Here is a 19,926-nt window from a genome sequence, read left to right on the forward strand (position 1 = left end):
GTCGCTATATTTCGATCGAGTAATATATTTACCCCTTTGGGTTTCAAAAAAAAAAAAAGAAACTAACAAAAAAAAATAAAAAAAAAATATAAATTGATAACTAGGCTTGTTATTTAATTTATTTATTTTAGTGAAAAAGGTGGGTGAAAACCCTGACAAAAAACTAAACAGAACAGAAAAAAAAAAAAAAAAAAAAAAAAAAAAAAAAAAAAGCTAGAAAAAAAACAAGTTAGCAAACCAAACTGAAAAACAAACGACTACCTAGGCACTCTTCATTGCCTGGAAACACCCATTATGTCTTGCGAAATGAGCTACTGAAGAGCTCCCATACCTCATTAGCTAGTATGTGTGCAGGCATAATGGGTGTTTCCAGGCAACCAAAATGAGCTACTGAAGAGCTCCCATACCATCTTCCATAACAACCAACCTCAGATCAATGCCCAAATTAGCTAGTCTGCACACATATTCGCCTCTCTAAAAACATGCTGTAAGTCCACAATCCATCCATCCCTGCGAAATGCCTCTTTGCAAGCCCGGACTTCATGCTTATAAGCAACTCCTAGAGCTTCATCACCCTTAACAAGCTTTAAAATTGTTATGTTAGAGGTCTCACATAAACACTACTAAGAGACCGTCTTATATGAAAATCGGAGTAAATGAAGAGGTTAAAATTTAGAATTTTATATCGGCATCGCTACAACATAAACGTAGATTAAAAGATAGTACAAATTAACATTTAAATGACTAAATGGAGTAGAATTTGCTGGGTTTTTTCAGATTATAGACATCCTCAAGATCAATGTAAATGCGTGCTCACTTTTGGCTACCGAATTTTTTTTTTTTTTTTTTTTTTTTTTTTTATGTCAAACAGATATCCTATCGACAATGCAATCTCCTTCTAATCAAGACAATTTAATGGGTTGACCCCTCGTAAGTTTGGTTTTTTCATTCGCAAAAGTCAGGAATCGAACCCCTGACCACTTGTTTAAGAGATAAGAGTCCTTACCCCTGACCACATTAAAAAATAAAAATAAATTTGCCTTATAAATTAGTACCGGTCCGGTCCAAACCCGGAAAAAACCGGACCTAAAGGGTTCCGGTCCGGTCCGGTCCGGGTCCCCTTCTAACCGGTCCGGTCCGCGGTCTTGGGATATGTGGTTATCCGGTCCGCGGGTTCATCCGGTCCGATCCGGTTCGGTCCGGTTTTGGACCAGTGAACACTCCTATCCTTACCACTCACCCCAGCCAACTTTGGTTTTTTAGCTACCGAATTATCAGAGTAGGGATACTCTTTTTTTTTTTTTTTTTTTTTTTCTTTTTAAGAAATGGAGGTCCATTATTTCTCAATAATTCGGATTAAATCTAAGAGCGATCCTTGGAAATAAAAAGATAAATAAATGAGATTGAAATATATAATATAAATGTTTTTGAGAGGAAACGGTCACAAAAGATATGGACCGAATTATCAACACATACATTCAACCACAAGATTTTGTTTAGAGTATAACCATTTAAACCATTGCTAATCTTTCAATTAACACGAATATGTATTCTACAAAAATTAAGCTCCATTATACAAAGACGAGCATATTTAAGTGTGTTCAATATCAACATTCCAATTCAAAATCTATACACCCGTCGAAATCGAAGAAACTTGTAATGAGAAAGTACTGAAATATTTGCCAGAATGACTACTTGAGGAGTTCTACTTACAAAAGCTACTTAACATACTAGTTCGCAGCGAGCATGGCCAGAATACCCAGCACGTTCTTGTTCTTGATGCAACATTTTTAGAGTAGGCTGTATCGCCCCCTTGTAACAAGTCGCCTTCAAGACTGCAAAATTACTCCCGAATAAGACGTGCAAACGGCCACTACCTCTAACACAATTTTTTACATTACAAATTCGGAGACAGTGGTCTTCCCATTTTTTTACAAGATATGGCCTATATCGATGACGCCGATCTACAAAAAGAGACCATGGGGATACACACGGTAGATTAATTATCGAAATTAACTAGTGATAACTAATCATCCAAATTTCAATTAAGCATATGCCATCTAGCAGGAAAAATCATTCATCACCTGTTTAACTAAACTCGTTATAATTAGAGATTTATAGCGCATGTGATTATAAATAGACATGTTAATCTATAACAACAGAACATTAAGGAAACCACTTCTTGCAATCAGTATCGAAATCACTAGTAGATGCATGGAATTATGCTATTGCAAAAACTTTCCAGATTTTCTACGACCAATAACCGCAATCCAATGCATCTTCCTATCTGATATACATTTGACGACACCATTGCTAAATTTTCAAGGGAGGGTAAAATAATCCTGTCAAGGATAAGAATTAATGCTAAGGCTTGCAATAAGGATTTCTGTTATGATGGGAACAGGCAAAATAGTTTATTAAAAAACCATTTTTGGTTTTTATATTGTAGAGTAGAAGTAGATCGAAGCAACTTTTACTTACTAGTCATCCAGAAACAGAATCATAATCTCAACACAAGGGTAAGATTTACGTACATGGAACCCCCTACCCTGACATCGACAGGAGCATTTGCAGCGCCGAGTAATACCGTAAAGTGTATATGTACAGTATTTCCAAAATTGCTCAACTTCAGGTATATAAAACATCTTAGCTAAGCGTCCAGTATTTCGAGACCAACATGCTCACGATTTTCACGTTGTGGATACAGATCTGATCCCTACGCTGGCCTCCAACAATTAAGGGACGACATATCAGGCCTTGGAGGTACCATTTGGTTGATACCGTGTCCTGGAGAAGGTAACGAAGTAGAGTTAACAGACAAGCCAAATACGTTTAATGTCTCCCTCCCCTCTCTTTCTCCAGAAGAAGCTAAAGAAAGAATTATACCTGAGGATGAAGGACCCCCAAGAGTGGAATTTGCAGCAGAGCCATGATGTCTGAAGGTATTTGTCGGTGCCCTCTCAGGAGGTCGAAAATACCCTGCTCAATTAATAACCACTTAGAAACTCTCCACGTCAAATAGCTCATGAATCATGACAATAGAAGTTGCAGCAGTGTACAGATTGTCAAAAATCAAATCAGGCAAGCTAGAAGCCTAGAACAAGTGACGTGCATACAGAGCAATGTACTTGGCATCATAATTCAATCAATAGCTAGTGCATCATGAACGACAGAAGATTGACATTGGGACAGGCAGAAAAAAAAAATAATAAACTAGAAAAAGCAAAATAATCCACCAAATGAACAGAAACCTAAAATATGCACGCAAAAAGGTGTACTAAGAAAGACGAAGTACAAGCAAGCTTAAGAACAAAGGGCAGCTGCAAAGTTTTAAAAAAACAAAACACAGATAACAAGCAAACAATCAAAAAATCTACTGACTGTACGAACATACACTTGCAAAATTAGAATAAACTAATGATCATGCGGCAACTGTAAAAAGGTGAAGATACACCTGGTTCAGAATTCTACGCACACTCCCTTTCAAACGACGCCACAGGCAAGAGAGACAACTGGACCACCAGAACCGTTAGGCTTATAAAAAATTGATACTTGAGTTAGAGCTAAATTTCTCTAGTTACAAAATAATTTCAGAACCAAATAAGATTTCAAGAAGAAAAAGGATGGAAAATATCCATAAAGATACGCTCATGGGTGAACAAAAATTCCTATAAAAAATTGATAAGCTGAGAAAGACACGCCTAAAAATACAAAAACAATAACCACAACAAAGACTCAGTTACAACAAGATTTGGGGTTGCCCAACAACAAAGATGTACCAAAAAATGGGCGTCAAAAAATTTAGGCACTTGGACTAAAGAGCAGAAACATTGCTCACAGAGCGCAAACAACATAAAATGCCTTTTCAGAAGTCAAAGTGTCAAACAGAGAAGGTATTGCAACAGAAGGTAAAAAAAATGTCTAACCACAGATAATAATACATTTGAGACTTGAAATGTAATACGGGACAAAATTTTACAGTCCTACATCAGCAAAGCAGGAAGCACAGTATCAATCATCTGTCATTGAACTTTTGCTATGTTGGCTCTCAAAGATTTTAGTTTCATACCAACACAAGGTTTTATGTTGGTACAAACATGATCCCTTTCACAAAGACCCTAAAAAGAAAGCACGCATATACAGCAACATCACACCAGTGCCTCAAGGGCTTCCGCAAAGTGCGGGTAAGGGACATACGTAGCTTTACCCCTGTGTTAGCAACACAAAGAGATTGTTGTTGAATGACCTAGAACGAAAATTGGGTAAAGAACTGCATCGAATGGCTATCAGTGCATAAAAAGAAGACACGCATATACCTTCTCCAATAAAAGTCGTGGTTGGATATGACTGTGGCCGCCCCCCATTAACCCATGCATTGTGATGATTATCAGCTTTATAGTCCGCAGTGGCCGGGTATGGAAGAGATGGGGGCTGGGGAAATGTAGGAAGATGGGAATGAGGATGGGGCAAATGTTGCTGAACTGGGGGCTTGTTATATGAAAATGGGATCGAAGGAGGTTGAGGCAATGAGACCTGTGCGAAAGCTCTCTGCACAAATGTTGGCTGTGGAGGCTGAAATTGCTGGTGTTGCTGAAATTGCTGATTGGATGGGCCAGGAAGAGGTCCTGGACGCATGTCAGTTTGCTCATACTCCATTGGCCTAGATACTGATGCTCCAGCAGGCACAAAACGAGAAATCTGTTGTGAGGTGTTTCCAGCCATTTGACCAGCGTGTCCTACCTGAAACAGAAGAACGTCAAGACAAGCAATATAAAATAAAGGCCACGCCTTTGAAACACAAAAGTGTACAGAATGAGTAAGCTAATCTGGAGTTAGTACCAGTACAGAAGGAGCTGCAGCAGGTGGATGCAGTACTATCTGAGTCATCAAAGGTTGTAATGGAGCTGAAGGCTGAAGGTTTCCGGCTTGAGAAGGGCCTGGAGGAAGCAAATAAGGTAGTGACTGGGGCTGAGAAGGCAGTGTGGAAGGTGGAGGCGGGGGTGGCGGAGGCGAAGGCGATGATGGTGGTGGTGGTGGTGGGGGAGGTGAAGAGGGTAGAGGGGGAAGTGGAGGAGGAGATTCAAGAGGCAGTGGAGGAGAACCATCAAGTGTAGGAGACTCAACAATATTATTAGTAGAAGGGTCCAGTTCAGTATCCAATTGACCTTCTCGTTCACCTTTATTAGAAAAATCATAGGAAGAAAAAGCTCCATCTTTTGGGTGCCCAGTTGCATCCTCCATTTCAAGCTCACCGTCCACATCCTCTAATATACGGTGACGCCTATCATTTGGTGTATCGCTCCCTATTTCTGGCCTAACTGAAGCACTCGTGCATGGCTGTAGCAGAGGTGAAGCTTCAGGCTCATTGCGAGGGGTATGTGGAGCATCATCCTCATCTTCCTCGTCATCAATAAATCCATGAGTAGTTAAAAATCCAGGCAAATTGAAGGTAGCATTACTGCATCCACGGTAAGAAATGTTATAGGTCAGAAGAGCCCTTCGTAGTAAACTGATATCTTAGTAATAGTAGCAAGGATGTAAAAAGTGAGAGATTCACACTCAATCCCACAAACTCAAAATAGAGGAAGATAATTGAAATCTCTGCTGAAATAAGAACAAAGGCAGTTAAAACAAATATCAACTACTCCGTACACAACAACAACATCAGAGCCTTAATCCCAAAATATCAACTACTCCGTAATACATAAAAAAAATTTCATATTGCCATCTGATACGTAAAGGCTACAAAAGAACATCGACATTTCACAGAAACGCCCAATATTAGACAACTAAGACGATAATTGGCCTACAAGCGATGATTGGCTATCACTAATGTTTGAGGTGATCGAAGAACGACCGGTATGAGTCCATATGACTGATTGAAAAGCAAGGCACACCACAGCACCGTGCATCCCATCATAGTACATTTCTGCAACATCGCCATTGCCTTCATCAGATAATACCGTGATTTAATACAATTGGTACATTTTCACTGTTGTGAGTTCCTCGCAAATGAAGTTTGGAATACTCAAGTAGTCATCCACTTAAATAGCTCTACAGAGTAAAGAGTAACGGTCCTCTTACCCTTCGTCTGGATAAAATAGTACGAGCGAAGGGGACAGATGGGAATGGAGGGGAAGGGGAGGGACCGAGGAGTAGGGAAGGAAGAGTCAAGAGTGGAGCCTTAATGTTTCAAAACTTCCGTACGTTAGAGGGATTTTAATTAGACTTGTAGAAGGGAAAACCGATCCTCCATTTCCCACCCCCTCCATTCCCTCTTATCCAATTTTCTATCCGAACAAGGGAATTGTTCTCTCCTTTTCCCTCCAACGCTTTACATCAAACAAAGGATTAGTCTTAGCAAACTACACAAGGTTTTACTTTTCATGTTTGATTGTGTAATTTATGAGATCATTCCTTCAGCTATTTTTACTGGTCAAGAACTGGACCAGAAGTCTTTAGCTGGGAAAAAACCCCTGAGATCATGGTATTCCATATCAGATATCTTGATCATGGGATCGATTGTCGTGGCTTAATCTTGCTCATTGAGTATAAATGAGACCAATAGCACCCAAACCTCAAAATACATCCACGGTCACTTTATATACATATACAAAATGCCTGGTTGCAGTGTGCCATCCTAAAGCAAAGACACTCACCAGATATGGCAAGGAAAGAAGACAACACACAAGATGTTCTAACCAAAGGGACAGAAGTCATATAACATAAAATCTAAGTATGAAGAGGGAAAATATCAGCCTGCCACCGGAAGATGGGAAGAGGGAAGAGAGTGACAAAACCAACCTTCCATACTCATCAACAAGCATGCCCTCCATTCCTCTTATAGGATCATCCACAGAACGATCAACTCTTGATGGACGTTTAAAGGAAATCCCGCTGCTTGAAGCATCATTTGAACCTCCAATATCATCCATGAAGCGCCTAAGGACTGACTCTGGCAAAATCTTCCTCTCAAGCCACAACCGCAAAACCTGAAGGTTGAGCAAATTGATAAGATTCCTTATAATGAAATATACGGACAGCTTCATATCATAGTATGTACCTTCAAGCACTGTCGCCTATTTTCCCGGGCACTATGACCAGGTGGAGCAGCAGCACCTAAAAGGCGGCGCAATGATGCTTGAATAATAGGCAGGTATGAGGCCCCTGCAACACCTGAAAAACGCACTCAGAACTGTAAGTCATATAATACAGACATATTTACCGTTACATGACCATCACAAATGGATGATCAGTTTAGTTTATTAGTAGTAGCCATATAGGTTACTCAAGCATCAAGCTCTAATTTCAGTAATTTGTACCACACCTTTTTGACCATGTGAACATTGGGTGATGGAGTCCACCAGGAAAAAAAGATCTACTCTACGATGGAAACTTGACTCATTTTCCAGCTTACGGATGAGCAGATCCACAACCTATAGATTAGGTCGAAATGCCAAAAAAAATGTATTAATGATCACAAAACTAGATAGCATCCACAATAGTAAAGATAAAAAGTTTATTCCAATGACAACCGAACTTAACACCAATACAAGTGAAGAAACACTTTGAACAATGATGGGACCTACCAAACGCAAATGCTTCTCTTATGGAACAAACCATATAGAACTATTAAAATTTTCGTATACAAAGAACTCTATGAAATGGGTATCTGTACAGTCCTTGCACCTTTAGCCTTTAACCCAGACTACCCTTAGAAAAATAGGCAATACTAGCTAATGAAGTAACCATTTAGAATTGCCAGAACATCACAAAGTGCACTTCTACCTCCAAAACATGAGAAGCAAACTATCAAAATTGTGCCACCGTAAGCCCCAACCAAGTCTACACACACAGAAGGCGTAAATACCATCCATTCTAGCATAAACAAATACGAAAACCAACAGGTTTTGATAGGTGACTAAGGGGGTGTTTGGTTCAACTCATAAAGGTATGAGGTATGGGTTTGGAATGAGCCAAACCCATACCAAGTGTTTGTTTGGCAAAAATAGAGGTTTCATACCCATACCTCAAACCCATGAGGTATGGGTTTCTCATACCCAAGGGGGGAGGTGGGTATGAGATTGATACCCATGGGTGTCAAGTAATAAAACCAAAAAAACTTAGATGGAACATTTTAAATGAATTTTTTTTTACATTTATTTGATCAACTCTTCATTTTCATGATTTTTTAGTATCAAAAATAATTATTTTTAATGTTGTATTTTAGATTTTTTTAACTTTGATGAAGTTCGATCTCATTCCACCCAAAATTGAAACAAACACATGGTATGTGGAATCAAGTTCCAAACCCATACCACCCGGGTATGATTCTTGATTCCAAACCCATACCCACGCGCGAACCAAACACCCCCTAAAGGGGTTTGGTAATTTGGGTCATTGGAAAGTAACTGACAAAAGTGACTAGAGTAAGAGTAACAGATTTAGTTACGACATTAGAAATTGGTTTAGCGATGGCAGAACGTGTAAATATGTAACGATCATCAAGACACTATAGTAACTACCATTAAAATGTTGTCAAACAAGGAACAAAAATGAGAACAGCAAATATTTTTCACCTAATACGGAAAATGGAAGAACATATAAAATGGGAGGACGTAGTAGATAGTAATAAGAGACTAACCTCGTTTGCAATCCCATACTTGGCACAATCAATTGCAAGACGGGTAGCACGACCAATACTTTCCTTGGTCCTTGAAAGTGTCTCAATCATCCCTTCGAAAGCATCACGTGCAACAGCTGCTTCTGTGCCGCCGCTAAGAGTACTTCCTGCTGAAGGATTTCCTGAATTAAATCCCTTTTCATCGGGTTCTTCAGATGCCAATCTCGGGGAGCAAACAGATGGGGAGGCAATACGTCCCCGGGGCTCATTTCCCTGAGCATCAAGTTGTGTCACATTGACCCCGCCAGCACGAAAAGCCTGACTTGAAGTAGATGGGCTGGGACTCTTCTCCAAAAGATCTGCAATAGGAACTATTACAGAATCACCATCGCCAGGAGGAAGATTTTGCATGTGAGCTTGTCGCCTTTTAGCCTGAGCAATCAAATCTTTTATAGAGTTGCTAGTATCTGATGGCTTTGACTCCACCAAAGAACCAGATTTGTCTCTAGTATCTTCGAGTCTGTTATTTTTTATGTGAAACTTACAAAATCAGACCGACCTAAAAATCAAGAAGCAGAAGAAAGAAAAATAGAAGCAGAAGAAAGTATACCTTCCGCTGAACTCGAAGTCAAGTTCTTTGGGGTTCTCTACAGAAAGAGAGACCTCAGGCAATTTTGCACCTGTTTTTGGTGGAATTCGAGCCCTCTCCCCAGAAATAGGTTTTCTAATTTTTTGTGCATGAACTTTAGTCTGAGAAGAGTTTGATCCACCAGAAGCAAAAGTTGGGTCTTTACCAGAGACAACTTGAGCCTTACTATGAGAAACCGAATTGATCACCTTCGTCGAAGATTTATTAAGCTTTTGTTGGTTAACTGACATATTAACAGCAGAAACAACCTGAGGGGAGTTCGTTGGAGAAATCACATCTGTCAGGCTCTCCTTCACCACCCGCTTATCTAACGCTTTTAATAATGGGCTATGAGACACATTTGCATTAATAGAACTATCAACCTTCAATGGCAGAGAAGAACCAAGAGAAGACTCCTCAACTGACTTAGCAGATGGCTGATAATCCATGTGCGAGACATCTCTATCTTGAAAAGCCAAATTCAAATCTTGTCCAGTACAATTGGAAGATTCATTATTCTCATTTTTGTTTACAGAATCTGATACTAATGCAGATGAACTAACAACGGCAACAGGCTTCATTGAACTTCCATGAACTGGGGTTTTAGGCTCATCTTCTTCGTCGTCGTCGTCACACAACCGAACAGCTCTTCTTTTCTTCGGCACATCATTTGTCAAAGCTATACCCAAACTTCTTTTACAGTTATTGGACCCTGCATCCAATGCATGCTGACGACGCTTTACTACAAGTGGAACATCTTCATCATCAAGCACCTCTGCCTCCAAGTCACTTTTTTCATTCTTAGAAACTGATTTCTTCAAGACATCACTTTTACCATCTACAAGTTTAGCCTTCTTAACAGACAACAACTGATCATTGCCATCTTGGCCATTCAACTGCCGTGGATGCACACCATCCACATGTACCTCAGCATTAGTGACCAAAATCTGTGGAGAACTTTTAGCAGCTGCTGACAGCTTCGAGCATTTAGCCAGATTCTTTGACGCCTTGCCTTGATCGCTTAACTCGAACTTGCGTAGATCTGAAGCCAATCTTTTAGCAGGTCCACCATTGGAAGATTTCCCAGGTGTCCCATCCCCAAAGTACCCACCAGATTTTGCGTCATTTGCAGGACAACTTACACCCTCAACCTTTCTCTTCACCCCAACCTTTATATCCCTTGACTTATCTCTAATTGCTGACTTCTTCTCCTCCCCACCAGAAACCTTAAGATGACCTGAATCTTCTAGTGACACTGATATATCCTTAGTATCAGCACTGCGTTTGCGACAGGCAGAACCCGTTTTAATCTCATGTGAAGTTTTTTCCTTACTTGGCAGAGCTGCAAATACTGCTTGAACACGGCCTGTAGAAACACTATTTGATTCCTTTTTTGGTTTAATATTCTCATGTCTATGAGCAGAAGAATCTTTCATAGTAGCAGTTTGTTTATCGTTACACAACAAAGAGGCGCTCTCAGGTACATCATTAGAAGTTTCTCCACATTTCACAATTTTGGTCGACTCTGCATACGATCCGTTCATTTTCCCATCATTAACATTAGCCGTCTGACCGAGACCCCCTTGTACGTCCCTATGCTTTTGCGACTCTTCAAAGGCCTCACATATTTCCTTCACAGCTTGAGCAAAATATTTAACAGTTTTCCCTTTGCACCGAGCCAATAATTTACTCTTGGACTCACTTGAAAATGCTTGAATATCCACTGGGGCGACAAAAGCTCTACAAAAGTATACAGAAAAGGCACATGCATCTTAAAATAATACTGCATCCTACGTATTACAGCACAAAGGCCACACATGCCATCTTTAGCTCAAGGATAAATGATAAGTGCAAACACTACTCAAAAACGTCAGGGAAGCGAAGGATACAAAAAAAAAAAACAATTTATGATGATTCAAACATTTCATCAAACTTTCAGCATATAGCTCAACATCCACACAGTCAACTTCTGAGAATAAGTGGCATCATGGTATTCTTCCACTCGATTCCATTACAGAAAATACCACAAGAAGATAGGAGCCCTCCAGGGTAATGAGTAGTACACTGCTTTGAGAAAACAATAGATACATACACTTTAAGACAACCATCAAATCCAACGTCAAGTGGTCAACTGGAGTCTGGATATACTAATTAATCTCCAGCATCATGAGGTCGAAGCTTATATCATTGCTCTGTTTATTTTCCAGATTTACGAAAAGGTAACTGAATTACTTGGTGAGCTTAGGCTAAAGCTGCAGAGTGACTCAGCGCCTCTGCAAACTTCAAAATTGCAGAAACTTGAAAAACACAAATCAGAGGAAAGCCACTTACTGGCTGAGTGACTTTGCAAAATTGCTGAGACATTCAGTGACTTTGTCACTCAGCGATTTTTATCTAATCCTAAGAAAAAAATTAGCCTATGGGGACATTTTCGATAATTAGTTTCATGCCCCCCCAAACACACACCAAAAACAAGATGTCCATGTTATCTAAAAAAGGCCCGATTTAATTAGAACAACGTAATTGGAATAATTCTTTGAAACACCCACTGCGGGCACTGCCTTATCCCACAAAGAAACTAAAAGACTGTCCATGCCATTCCTCATGAGCTAGCACGCACATAAGTTATACATGTCTAACAAGCATAAGCATCAATTAACAAAAACTTAGATCAAGTACATTTCAGCCATCTCATTTATTTTAGCGACCAAGGCTTGTCATTGATGATGTTTTCATCATTCTATGAATTTTCGACATTCCTTTATTTAAAACAGAGTGGTGGGGACTCTATTTAAAACGATGATCGTACAGTGAGATATCATTAGACATGAAATCCACTTCTACCTTTGTACAAATATTAATCCAGTTCATAAAGTAAAGACTCTAGCCCTTGCTGAGAAGGTCTTTAATGGCTGTAAAAGTACAGAGCAAGGAAAGATATGGAGATGTTCAAATAACCAGGATAAAAATTTCAAAATCACACAAGCCAGAAGTAGGTATACCGGTATAATATATGATAAGAGGATATCACCAAACAGCAATAGATCCAAGAATCCGACAAGTATCTTCAATAGAAACCGTCTCTCAAAGGAACAAATTCAATAGACAATAAATTTTAAATACCTTTTTAGAAAAACTCAGGAGATTTGTATTCAATATTGAGATATTTGAGATTAGGTAGCTGATACACACAACAAACGAGGATTGGAAATCACATTTTTTTTACAGCTCTATAACAACCTCCCAAGCACCTCCACGGCTTCAGCAAATATCCAGGTAAAGGGGGGAGTTGGGTGTGAGTAGGCTTACTCTTGTGTTGTACTTTATCCACATGTCAACAACACAAAAAGCGGTTTCTGGATGACTCATGATGAAAAGTGCGCCGAGAATTGCACCATACAAATGCTACTTCACAATAGATTAAAACCACACCAAACTACTAGCCATGTTGCTCCATTCCATCTTAATACAAAACCAATGAAAGTGGGAAATTTTCGTAGAACCCTATAGGATCAAATATTCCTCACAGGGGAACACTCATGCAATAGTGCAATAGAGACAGTTTACAATCTCGATAACAAATAGCCTAAAGACAATGAAATAGATCCCACAACACGCTCCAGGTACTTAGCTATCATTTGGGTCTTTTGGGATTGCCGAGAATACCAATCCCACATTACAATCATCAATCATCTAAGAGATTGTGGAACTTTATTTCCATTGACACAGTTGATTCCGCATTTGACATTTCCATTTCCAATTGGGATAATCAAATGGCTCAATACCACTTTATACTTTGGTGAAGTAGCGAAGGTGGAAGGGATGTATTTTAAGATGCAATTTTTTCAATGGCACATTTTCTAGGGGGTCCTTCGTAAGAGCCATGAGGTACTGGGGTGATGTTTTTTAGAACATTTATTCACCAAAGCAATGTATAGGGTCAAAATCAGAACAGCTTAAAATGATATCTGCTTCTAGAAGTTCACATAACCACTGTCCTTAATTTAGGGGCCTCGATCGAAATAAAAAAAGGGCCCCAAGCCCCCAAATATATACTAAGAAGGAAAGAGACGATTATTTTTCACAAAAAAAAAAAAAAAAACTTTTAGAACGATATTTTGAGTAAAACCAACTAATAGACTCAATAAATTACATTGAATAGATAAATAAGTTGCCCTGAAACTTTGATAGTAAAACATATTAAAAAAAATCTTAATCAAACTAAGGAAAGATAAGAGATCGGAGAAATCGGATTAGTTATACACAACTAATAAAAGGAGAGAGCGATGAGAGAAAGTTCAGCGTAACCAAGGTTTGACTTTTGAGTACGTGCAAATAATATAATTTAACGAAAGGAAAGTTATTTTCTAGGAATGACAATGTAATTTTAGTGTCACTTAGCAGGGAAATTAGAGGAAATAAGCCCTTTTGGAAAGCTAGGCCCAACATGTTATATAAACTTCTCGTTAAAGCTTTTTGCTTTCAATGGCAGAGTTTCGGAATTTGGGCCCTTAATGCCATTTGTTTATGGGTGCAAGCATACCATTCTTTTTTTTTACCTTGCTATGTATGAACCATACGAGTGGATTTGGGGCCAAAATATCTTGGGGACCTGTGCAAGCACAAGTTGTAACACCACAACACCGAGCCTGGTTTGGGTTAGCCAAAAGGCCCAAAGTACCAAAGAAAAACTATTCTAATAGAGGAGAGTAGATTTTATGACTACATTTCAGGTTATATGACTACATTTCAGGTTATATAAACAGGCTTTTACATCAAAGATAAAACTGTGTTGTTATAATGAAAATATAGATGAATAACCGTGTAATCAATTTATGAGATTACTTTCAGTTATACGTTTGAACTACATTCTTGAAACATCAGGTTAGTTGTCTCTCACAAGTCACACCTCTATCACCCATAATATACAAAAATTGCCTAAAAGAAAAACAAACTAAGAGGAATCAACATTTTTTGTAAAGTACTAAAATTGCACAAAGAATGTTATGGAAGCACGTGAAAGAGGAGTGCAATCGTATCACAATTAACTGTAGCTTATTCAGCCTGTGGATCAAAGAGGCTTTCAGTTACAATGACTTCATTATGTGTCACCTTACTCACCTATACAACTAATTCTGCAAAAACCACATAATGAAAGAGCATCGTAGTGTGTTTAATTAAATTTTAAGACATTTACAACAACAATAAGGTCCATATCGCTCAATGTATATATTTCTATCACTCGTAAGTCGTACCGGATAACAATACGATGAGAAGGAACAAGGAAAAAACGAAGCAATTGACCCAACAGCCTCACATAACCATGTCTAGCTAATAAGCGACTTACATTTCTTGAGTTCCAAAAAACTGCACGAAATATTTTTTTGGGTCAGGAGTTCGCTCCCAATCTTCAGGTCTACTAACCTGAAAAATAAAATAGATAAATGAAAAAAATCCATACCAAGAAAAGCACAAAGCGATTCACTAGGCAGAATTAGCTACGCCTACGCATGTAAGGAATTGCCATAAAGCAACAAACGAATCGAAGAAGATATAAAAAGCAAAACTGTTATACAGAGTAAATATATCTGGGAAACACATCTGTCAGTCTGTCACCAAATTGCATTAACTTCCAATGGAATCCAAAAGGCACAAAGGGCCAACATCAAAGCACCAACTAATGACATGCCATAGTTCAATGCCTCAAAAAGGCCGCAACTACAAGAGCTATATTCAGAGAGTTGCATGGCAAATCGTATTCACTCACAGTAATCCATCCAAAACACAATCTAGAGACTCACACATCCATTATTCCACGATACCGTACACAAAACACCTAACTGAACAATCCGTATCAGTAAACTTACAAAACAATTAAAAGTTTCAAATATAACACGAAAATATGAGAAGTCTAATAGTCCGTCACTTGATAAGTTGGTACTTTCCACTACATTTGTAATTTTCGCTGGTGATCCTAACCAACAGAGATAGGTAGGAAACCAACTATTTGGTTAAAATCGTCATGCCCATTACAAGTAGAAATGGAGGGAAAGGGAGGGGAGGGGCAAGGAGGGAAGGGAAAGGGAGAGAAGGGAAGGGGGGGAGAATGGGGTGTGCGTGTTTGGAGACAATTTCCCTCCAAATCTTGCCTATTGTGGAGAGATTTTGATTAGGCTTTGAGGAGGAAAATTGGATCCCTCCAAATCTCTCCCCCTCCATTTCACTCCACCCTCATTTCCTATCCAAACAAGGGATTTTAAATCACCTACTCTCCCTCCCTTTCTTTCCCCTCCAAATCCCTCAATCCAAACACACCCTTAGAATCGGACAATCTGGCCCTCCAAATCCCTCAATCCAAACACACCCTTAGAATCGGACAATCTGGCCACAAAGTAAAACAAGGGCAATCATAAATCCCCCTCAACATCCAAAAGTCGAATTCGCAACCGCGTCAAACGCAGGTCAGTGCAATGACTTGCCAGCAAGGCTAGCTGACAACAAAATCTCCAATCCATTGTCATCCGCCCGCCCTAGTGATCAAACCATTAGGGTTAGGGATTCTATCAATTGATTTATCTATCTATACATCTAATAAATTATCGATTCCGACAAAAGGTGGCTCAACACGATTCCAACCGAAACGAATAGCATGATTAGACAAGCAGCAATAACAACAACAAAAAGTACTTGAAATGGGTGCAATCGAAAACGGCGTAAAACACACACAGCATTGCAAGAAAATAGAAAGTATAAAGTAGCAAACCTTAGCAGGCCAAGCAGGAAAACCTCTGACTTTAGCGAGAACAAGATCGCCTAATTGCAACTCAGTAACACTCTTCACTTTATTATTATTATTATTATTATTAATATTAATATTACTATTATTATTACTACTATTACTATTACTATTACTATTGTTGTTATTGGTAATTGGTCCACCCTTTTTGCGCGCAGGTGGCATCGCGGGGGTTTAAGAATTTCACCAATAAAAATTAGAAGGTTGAATGTAAGTGCAGAAAATTGAATTGAAGTATGAAGAGAGGGAATTAAAAACCCTAGAAAAAGGGAGAAAATTGGGGGCGCTAGGTTTTGATGAAGAAGAGAAGGAGAATAATGAGGGTTTGAGGCTGAAGAAGAAATTAGGGAGATGGGAAACGGAGACGGAGACGGAGACGATGAAGGAAAAGGAGTAATTCAATTGCAATCAATTTCTTTGGTAAAAGAAGGTACGGGCTATAGAATTCTTTTTTGGTTTTGGGGAGGAGGAGCTCAACAATGGGTTATGACTTATGAGACTTGTTGGGCAAGCCGTTTTCGTTAGCTTATTTCATCGAAATTTTCAGCCAATTTATTTCGGGTGGTGATTTTCGCAGTACATATTTTACTCATCGAAGTACATATTTGACCATTTTACCCCTTTCATCTCCAAAAATCATGTACTACATAGAAAATTTGCGTAGAAAAAGAGCATCGGAGCTTCATCTACCTCCTACCAGGCCTCTCCACCAACGATTATCACCAATGACCACACCCCCACCAGCTTCTCCTCGCACCGGCGACCACCCTCAAACCTTTCACCTATCTAATACCACTATCATCGGCCCACCACTACGCCGTTTACGCCGTCTGTTTCTATCTAAAGAAGAGTTCTCTGCCGGCAGGCCGGCAGCCGGCCCACCGGCAGGGAACATGTGCCAACACTTAGCCAAATTTGAGAAGGTTTTTGGAGCCAAAATTGTGAGAGCCCGTTGCCGGCAGACATGGTCGACAATCGGTCAACCGGCACACGCTCCCCTTTATGAAGAATAAAGCCAAGAAGAAGCACTTTTGCGGCACAGGCAGCCAAGCCATCGGCTCACTCCAGAGACCCCAAGTCACATTTTGGCCATAATTTGGAGATATCGCACGGCTGGTTGAGGAGGCCAAGCGGTCTTGTGTGCCTGACAAGACAACAAACACGCAAATTTGGGCTTTATTCTCTCCTTTATCTAATCCAATGAAATAGTATAAATACCCCCTCCCTAATCAATTGTAAATACATACCCTAGGTCTGAAATTACTACCTTAATCTTATGCAAACCCCTAATCAAAACTTTAATATTTTCTTAATCAATCATTAGTTACTTGTTATTCTAGCTTAGAACTAGTATTGTTGGATTGTTTACATTTAGTATTGGGTTGTTAATTGGAGATTGGTGAAGATTATTCTTCTATTTAATCAAAGGTTGCAACTTTGTCTTCATTATTGGTATAATCTCTTCTTTATTGTTGTTTGTCTTTCAATTGTTTACATATTCAAATTTATTTACTTAATCCATCTTTACATTATGTCTCCTCTTGTTTGTTACATGCCAAAGCATCCATCTTTTGTGTTTGTTATCATAGCTATGTGTGAGTAGTGCCCTATTAGGATAGAGGGGGATCTCATATAACATCATAAGGGTAGATTATACCATAGAAAGATACAATTCTTGAGTTTAAGCATCTCAATTTTACTATGCATGCTAGGTGTTTGTGTTAATGCTTGAATGAGGATTTAAGTGCTTTAACTATCTATCTTTACTTGTTGAGTGAGAACTTGGCTAGTAAGTAGGATTCGCATGATAAAATTGTAGTTGAGTTGATTAGGCGAGGACCTAATCGATCTTAACTTAGGGATTAGTCTCATATATATATATATAGACATGGTCGACAATCGGTCAACCGGCACACGCTCCCCTTTATGAAGAATAAAGCCAAGAAGAAGCACTCTTTGCCGGCAGGCCGGCAGCCGGTTCATCGGCAGAGAGACCCCCAAGTCACATTTTGGCCATAATTTGGAGATATCGCTGCCGGTTGAGGAGGCCGGCAGCCGGTGTGCCGGCACAAGACAACAAACACGCAAATTTGGGCTTTATTCTCTCCTTTATCTAATCCAATGAAATAGTATAAATACCCCCTCCCTAATCAATTGTAAATACATACCCTAGGTCTGAAATTACTACCTTAATCTTATGCAAACCCCTAATCAAAACTTTAATATTTTCTTAATCAATCATTAGTTACTTGTTATTCTAGCTTAGAACTAGTATTGTTGGATTGTTTACATTTAGTATTGGGTTGTTAATTGGAGATTGGTGAAGATTATTCTTCTATTTAATCAAAGGTTGCAACTTTGTCTTCATTATTGGTATAATCTCTTCTTTATTGTTGTTTGTCTTTCAATTGTTTACATATTCAAATTTATTTACTTAATCCATCTTTACATTATGTCTCCTCTTGTTTGTTACATGCCAAAGCATCCATCTTTTGTGTTTGTTATCATAGCTATGTGTGAGTAGTGCCCTATTAGGATAGAGGGGGATCTCATATAACATCATAAGGGTAGATTATACCATAGAAAGATACAATTCTTGAGTTTAAGCATCTCAATTTTACTATGCATGCTAGGTGTTTGTGTTAATGCTTGAATGAGGATTTAAGTGCTTTAACTATCTATCTTTACTTGTTGAGTGAGAACTTGGCTAGTAAGTAGGATTCGCATGATAAAATTGTAGTTGAGTTGATTAGGCGAGGACCTAATCGATCTTAACTTAGGGATTAGTCTCATATATATATATATATATATATATATATATATATATATATATATATATATATATATATATATATATATATATATAGAGAGAGAGAGAGAGAGAGAGAGAGGCAAGATCCGGTGAGTCCACCTATATATTTGAATCTATGAGTCCATAAAACAATATCACGCACTATACAACACAATATCACGAAATTTTTTTTTTCAATTTTTTTTTTTTCAAAACTTTTTTTTTTCAATTTATCACCCTATGCATGTCTCCCCTCAACTATATGAGTGAACCTGATATCCTAGTCTCTTAATTATTGTTATTCACCATCTTAAGCATTCATCTAATTTTCCTTGCTTTAGTAATTCTCTTTAGTTAATTAAACCAACTTAAACCTTTCTTGTTTGAACTGAACTAGTAGTTAAATATCTAATCCTAAAACCATAATACCGTCCCTTGGGTTCGACCCTCGTAAGTACAACGACATCGTACAATGTTGCGACTACTCGATCTTTAGCCCCACGTATCCTAAAATGGTGCTTGCACCGAACCCTTTTCACCTAACCCAAGCCCCATTAGAACCCGGTTGTCTCTCTTGTATGTGCATCATTTTGACATTTCTCTTGCGGATATTGGATGGAGTACCATATTAGATTGCGGGCATGCGTCGCAAGTCGAGTTAGGAGAGTGATTTTGGTTACTTTTTGTCACAAAATTCACCTCGTTCTTTCATTTGAGTGACTAGTGAAACCCGTAAGAGGGGGCTTTGGTCTCCTTTTGGTCAAAGGTTTGATATATATGGAGTCGAATCTTGTGTGTGTCGCGTCATTCTTGGGAGTATAGCGAAGTACTTCCCCTTTCCCGCCTAGAATTTGTTTCTTAGGCACCCCGTGTTGTCAATTTAGGTTGCTTGAGCCAAAATTAGGGAGTCGACACCTTGGTAAGACCCGGAGACGACATCCTCAATAAATTTCTTTGTTCGATTTTTGAAGAAAAACGGCCGCTTAGATGAGGAAAGCGGTTTGACTTTTTGTGATGCATCTTATATGTTGATTCGTGCTAAAAGTTGGATGTGTCAAAATTTTCCGCAAGCCCCCACTTGCCTTGCA

At 38.9% G+C, this 19,926-nt stretch overlaps 1 protein-coding gene across 3 annotated transcripts; it reads right to left on the bottom strand.

Annotated features, from left to right (window-relative positions):
- Window positions 1-1,509: 1,509 nt before the first annotated feature.
- Window positions 1,510-16,549, bottom strand: LOC141597306 (ENHANCER OF AG-4 protein 2). Of its 3 annotated transcripts, none has more exons than XR_012522737.1 (12): window positions 16,015-16,540; window positions 14,599-14,675; window positions 9,234-10,991; window positions 8,645-9,143; window positions 7,328-7,436; window positions 7,064-7,176; window positions 6,805-6,992; window positions 4,840-5,458; window positions 4,317-4,740; window positions 2,887-2,979; window positions 2,535-2,787; window positions 1,510-1,835 (listed from the first exon to the last, which is right to left on the bottom strand). XR_012522737.1 is itself a non-coding variant. In XM_074417720.1 (11 exons), exons 1-11 carry the CDS (start codon window positions 16,210-16,212, stop codon window positions 2,717-2,719), a joined length of 4,149 nt encoding a protein of 1,382 aa, XP_074273821.1. In that variant the 5' UTR covers window positions 16,213-16,549; the 3' UTR covers window positions 2,338-2,716. The 3 variants fall into 3 exon arrangements, 1 of the variants encoding a protein (XP_074273821.1); XR_012522738.1 differs by having other exon boundaries at window positions 1,543-1,964; window positions 16,015-16,507; XM_074417720.1 differs by lacking the exon at window positions 1,510-1,835 and having other exon boundaries at window positions 2,338-2,787; window positions 16,015-16,549.
- Window positions 16,550-19,926: the final 3,377 nt, after the last annotated feature.

Source organism: Silene latifolia, chromosome 1 (assembly GCF_048544455.1).
Source record: "Silene latifolia isolate original U9 population chromosome 1, ASM4854445v1, whole genome shotgun sequence".
Lineage (NCBI taxonomy): Eukaryota > Viridiplantae > Streptophyta > Magnoliopsida > Caryophyllales > Caryophyllaceae > Silene > Silene latifolia.

Coding starts and splice junctions, on each gene's coding strand:
- LOC141597306 (XM_074417720.1), bottom strand. CDS start 16,212: ATGCCACCTGCGCGCAAAAAGGGTGGACCAATTACCAATAACAACAAT. Junction 7,437..8,644: donor AGTATGGGATTGCAAACGAG/GTTAGTCTCTTA, acceptor CCTAATCTATAG/GTTGTGGATCTGCTCATCCG. Junction 4,741..4,839: donor CTGCAGCTCCTTCTGTACTG/GTACTAACTCCA, acceptor CTTCTGTTTCAG/GTAGGACACGCTGGTCAAAT.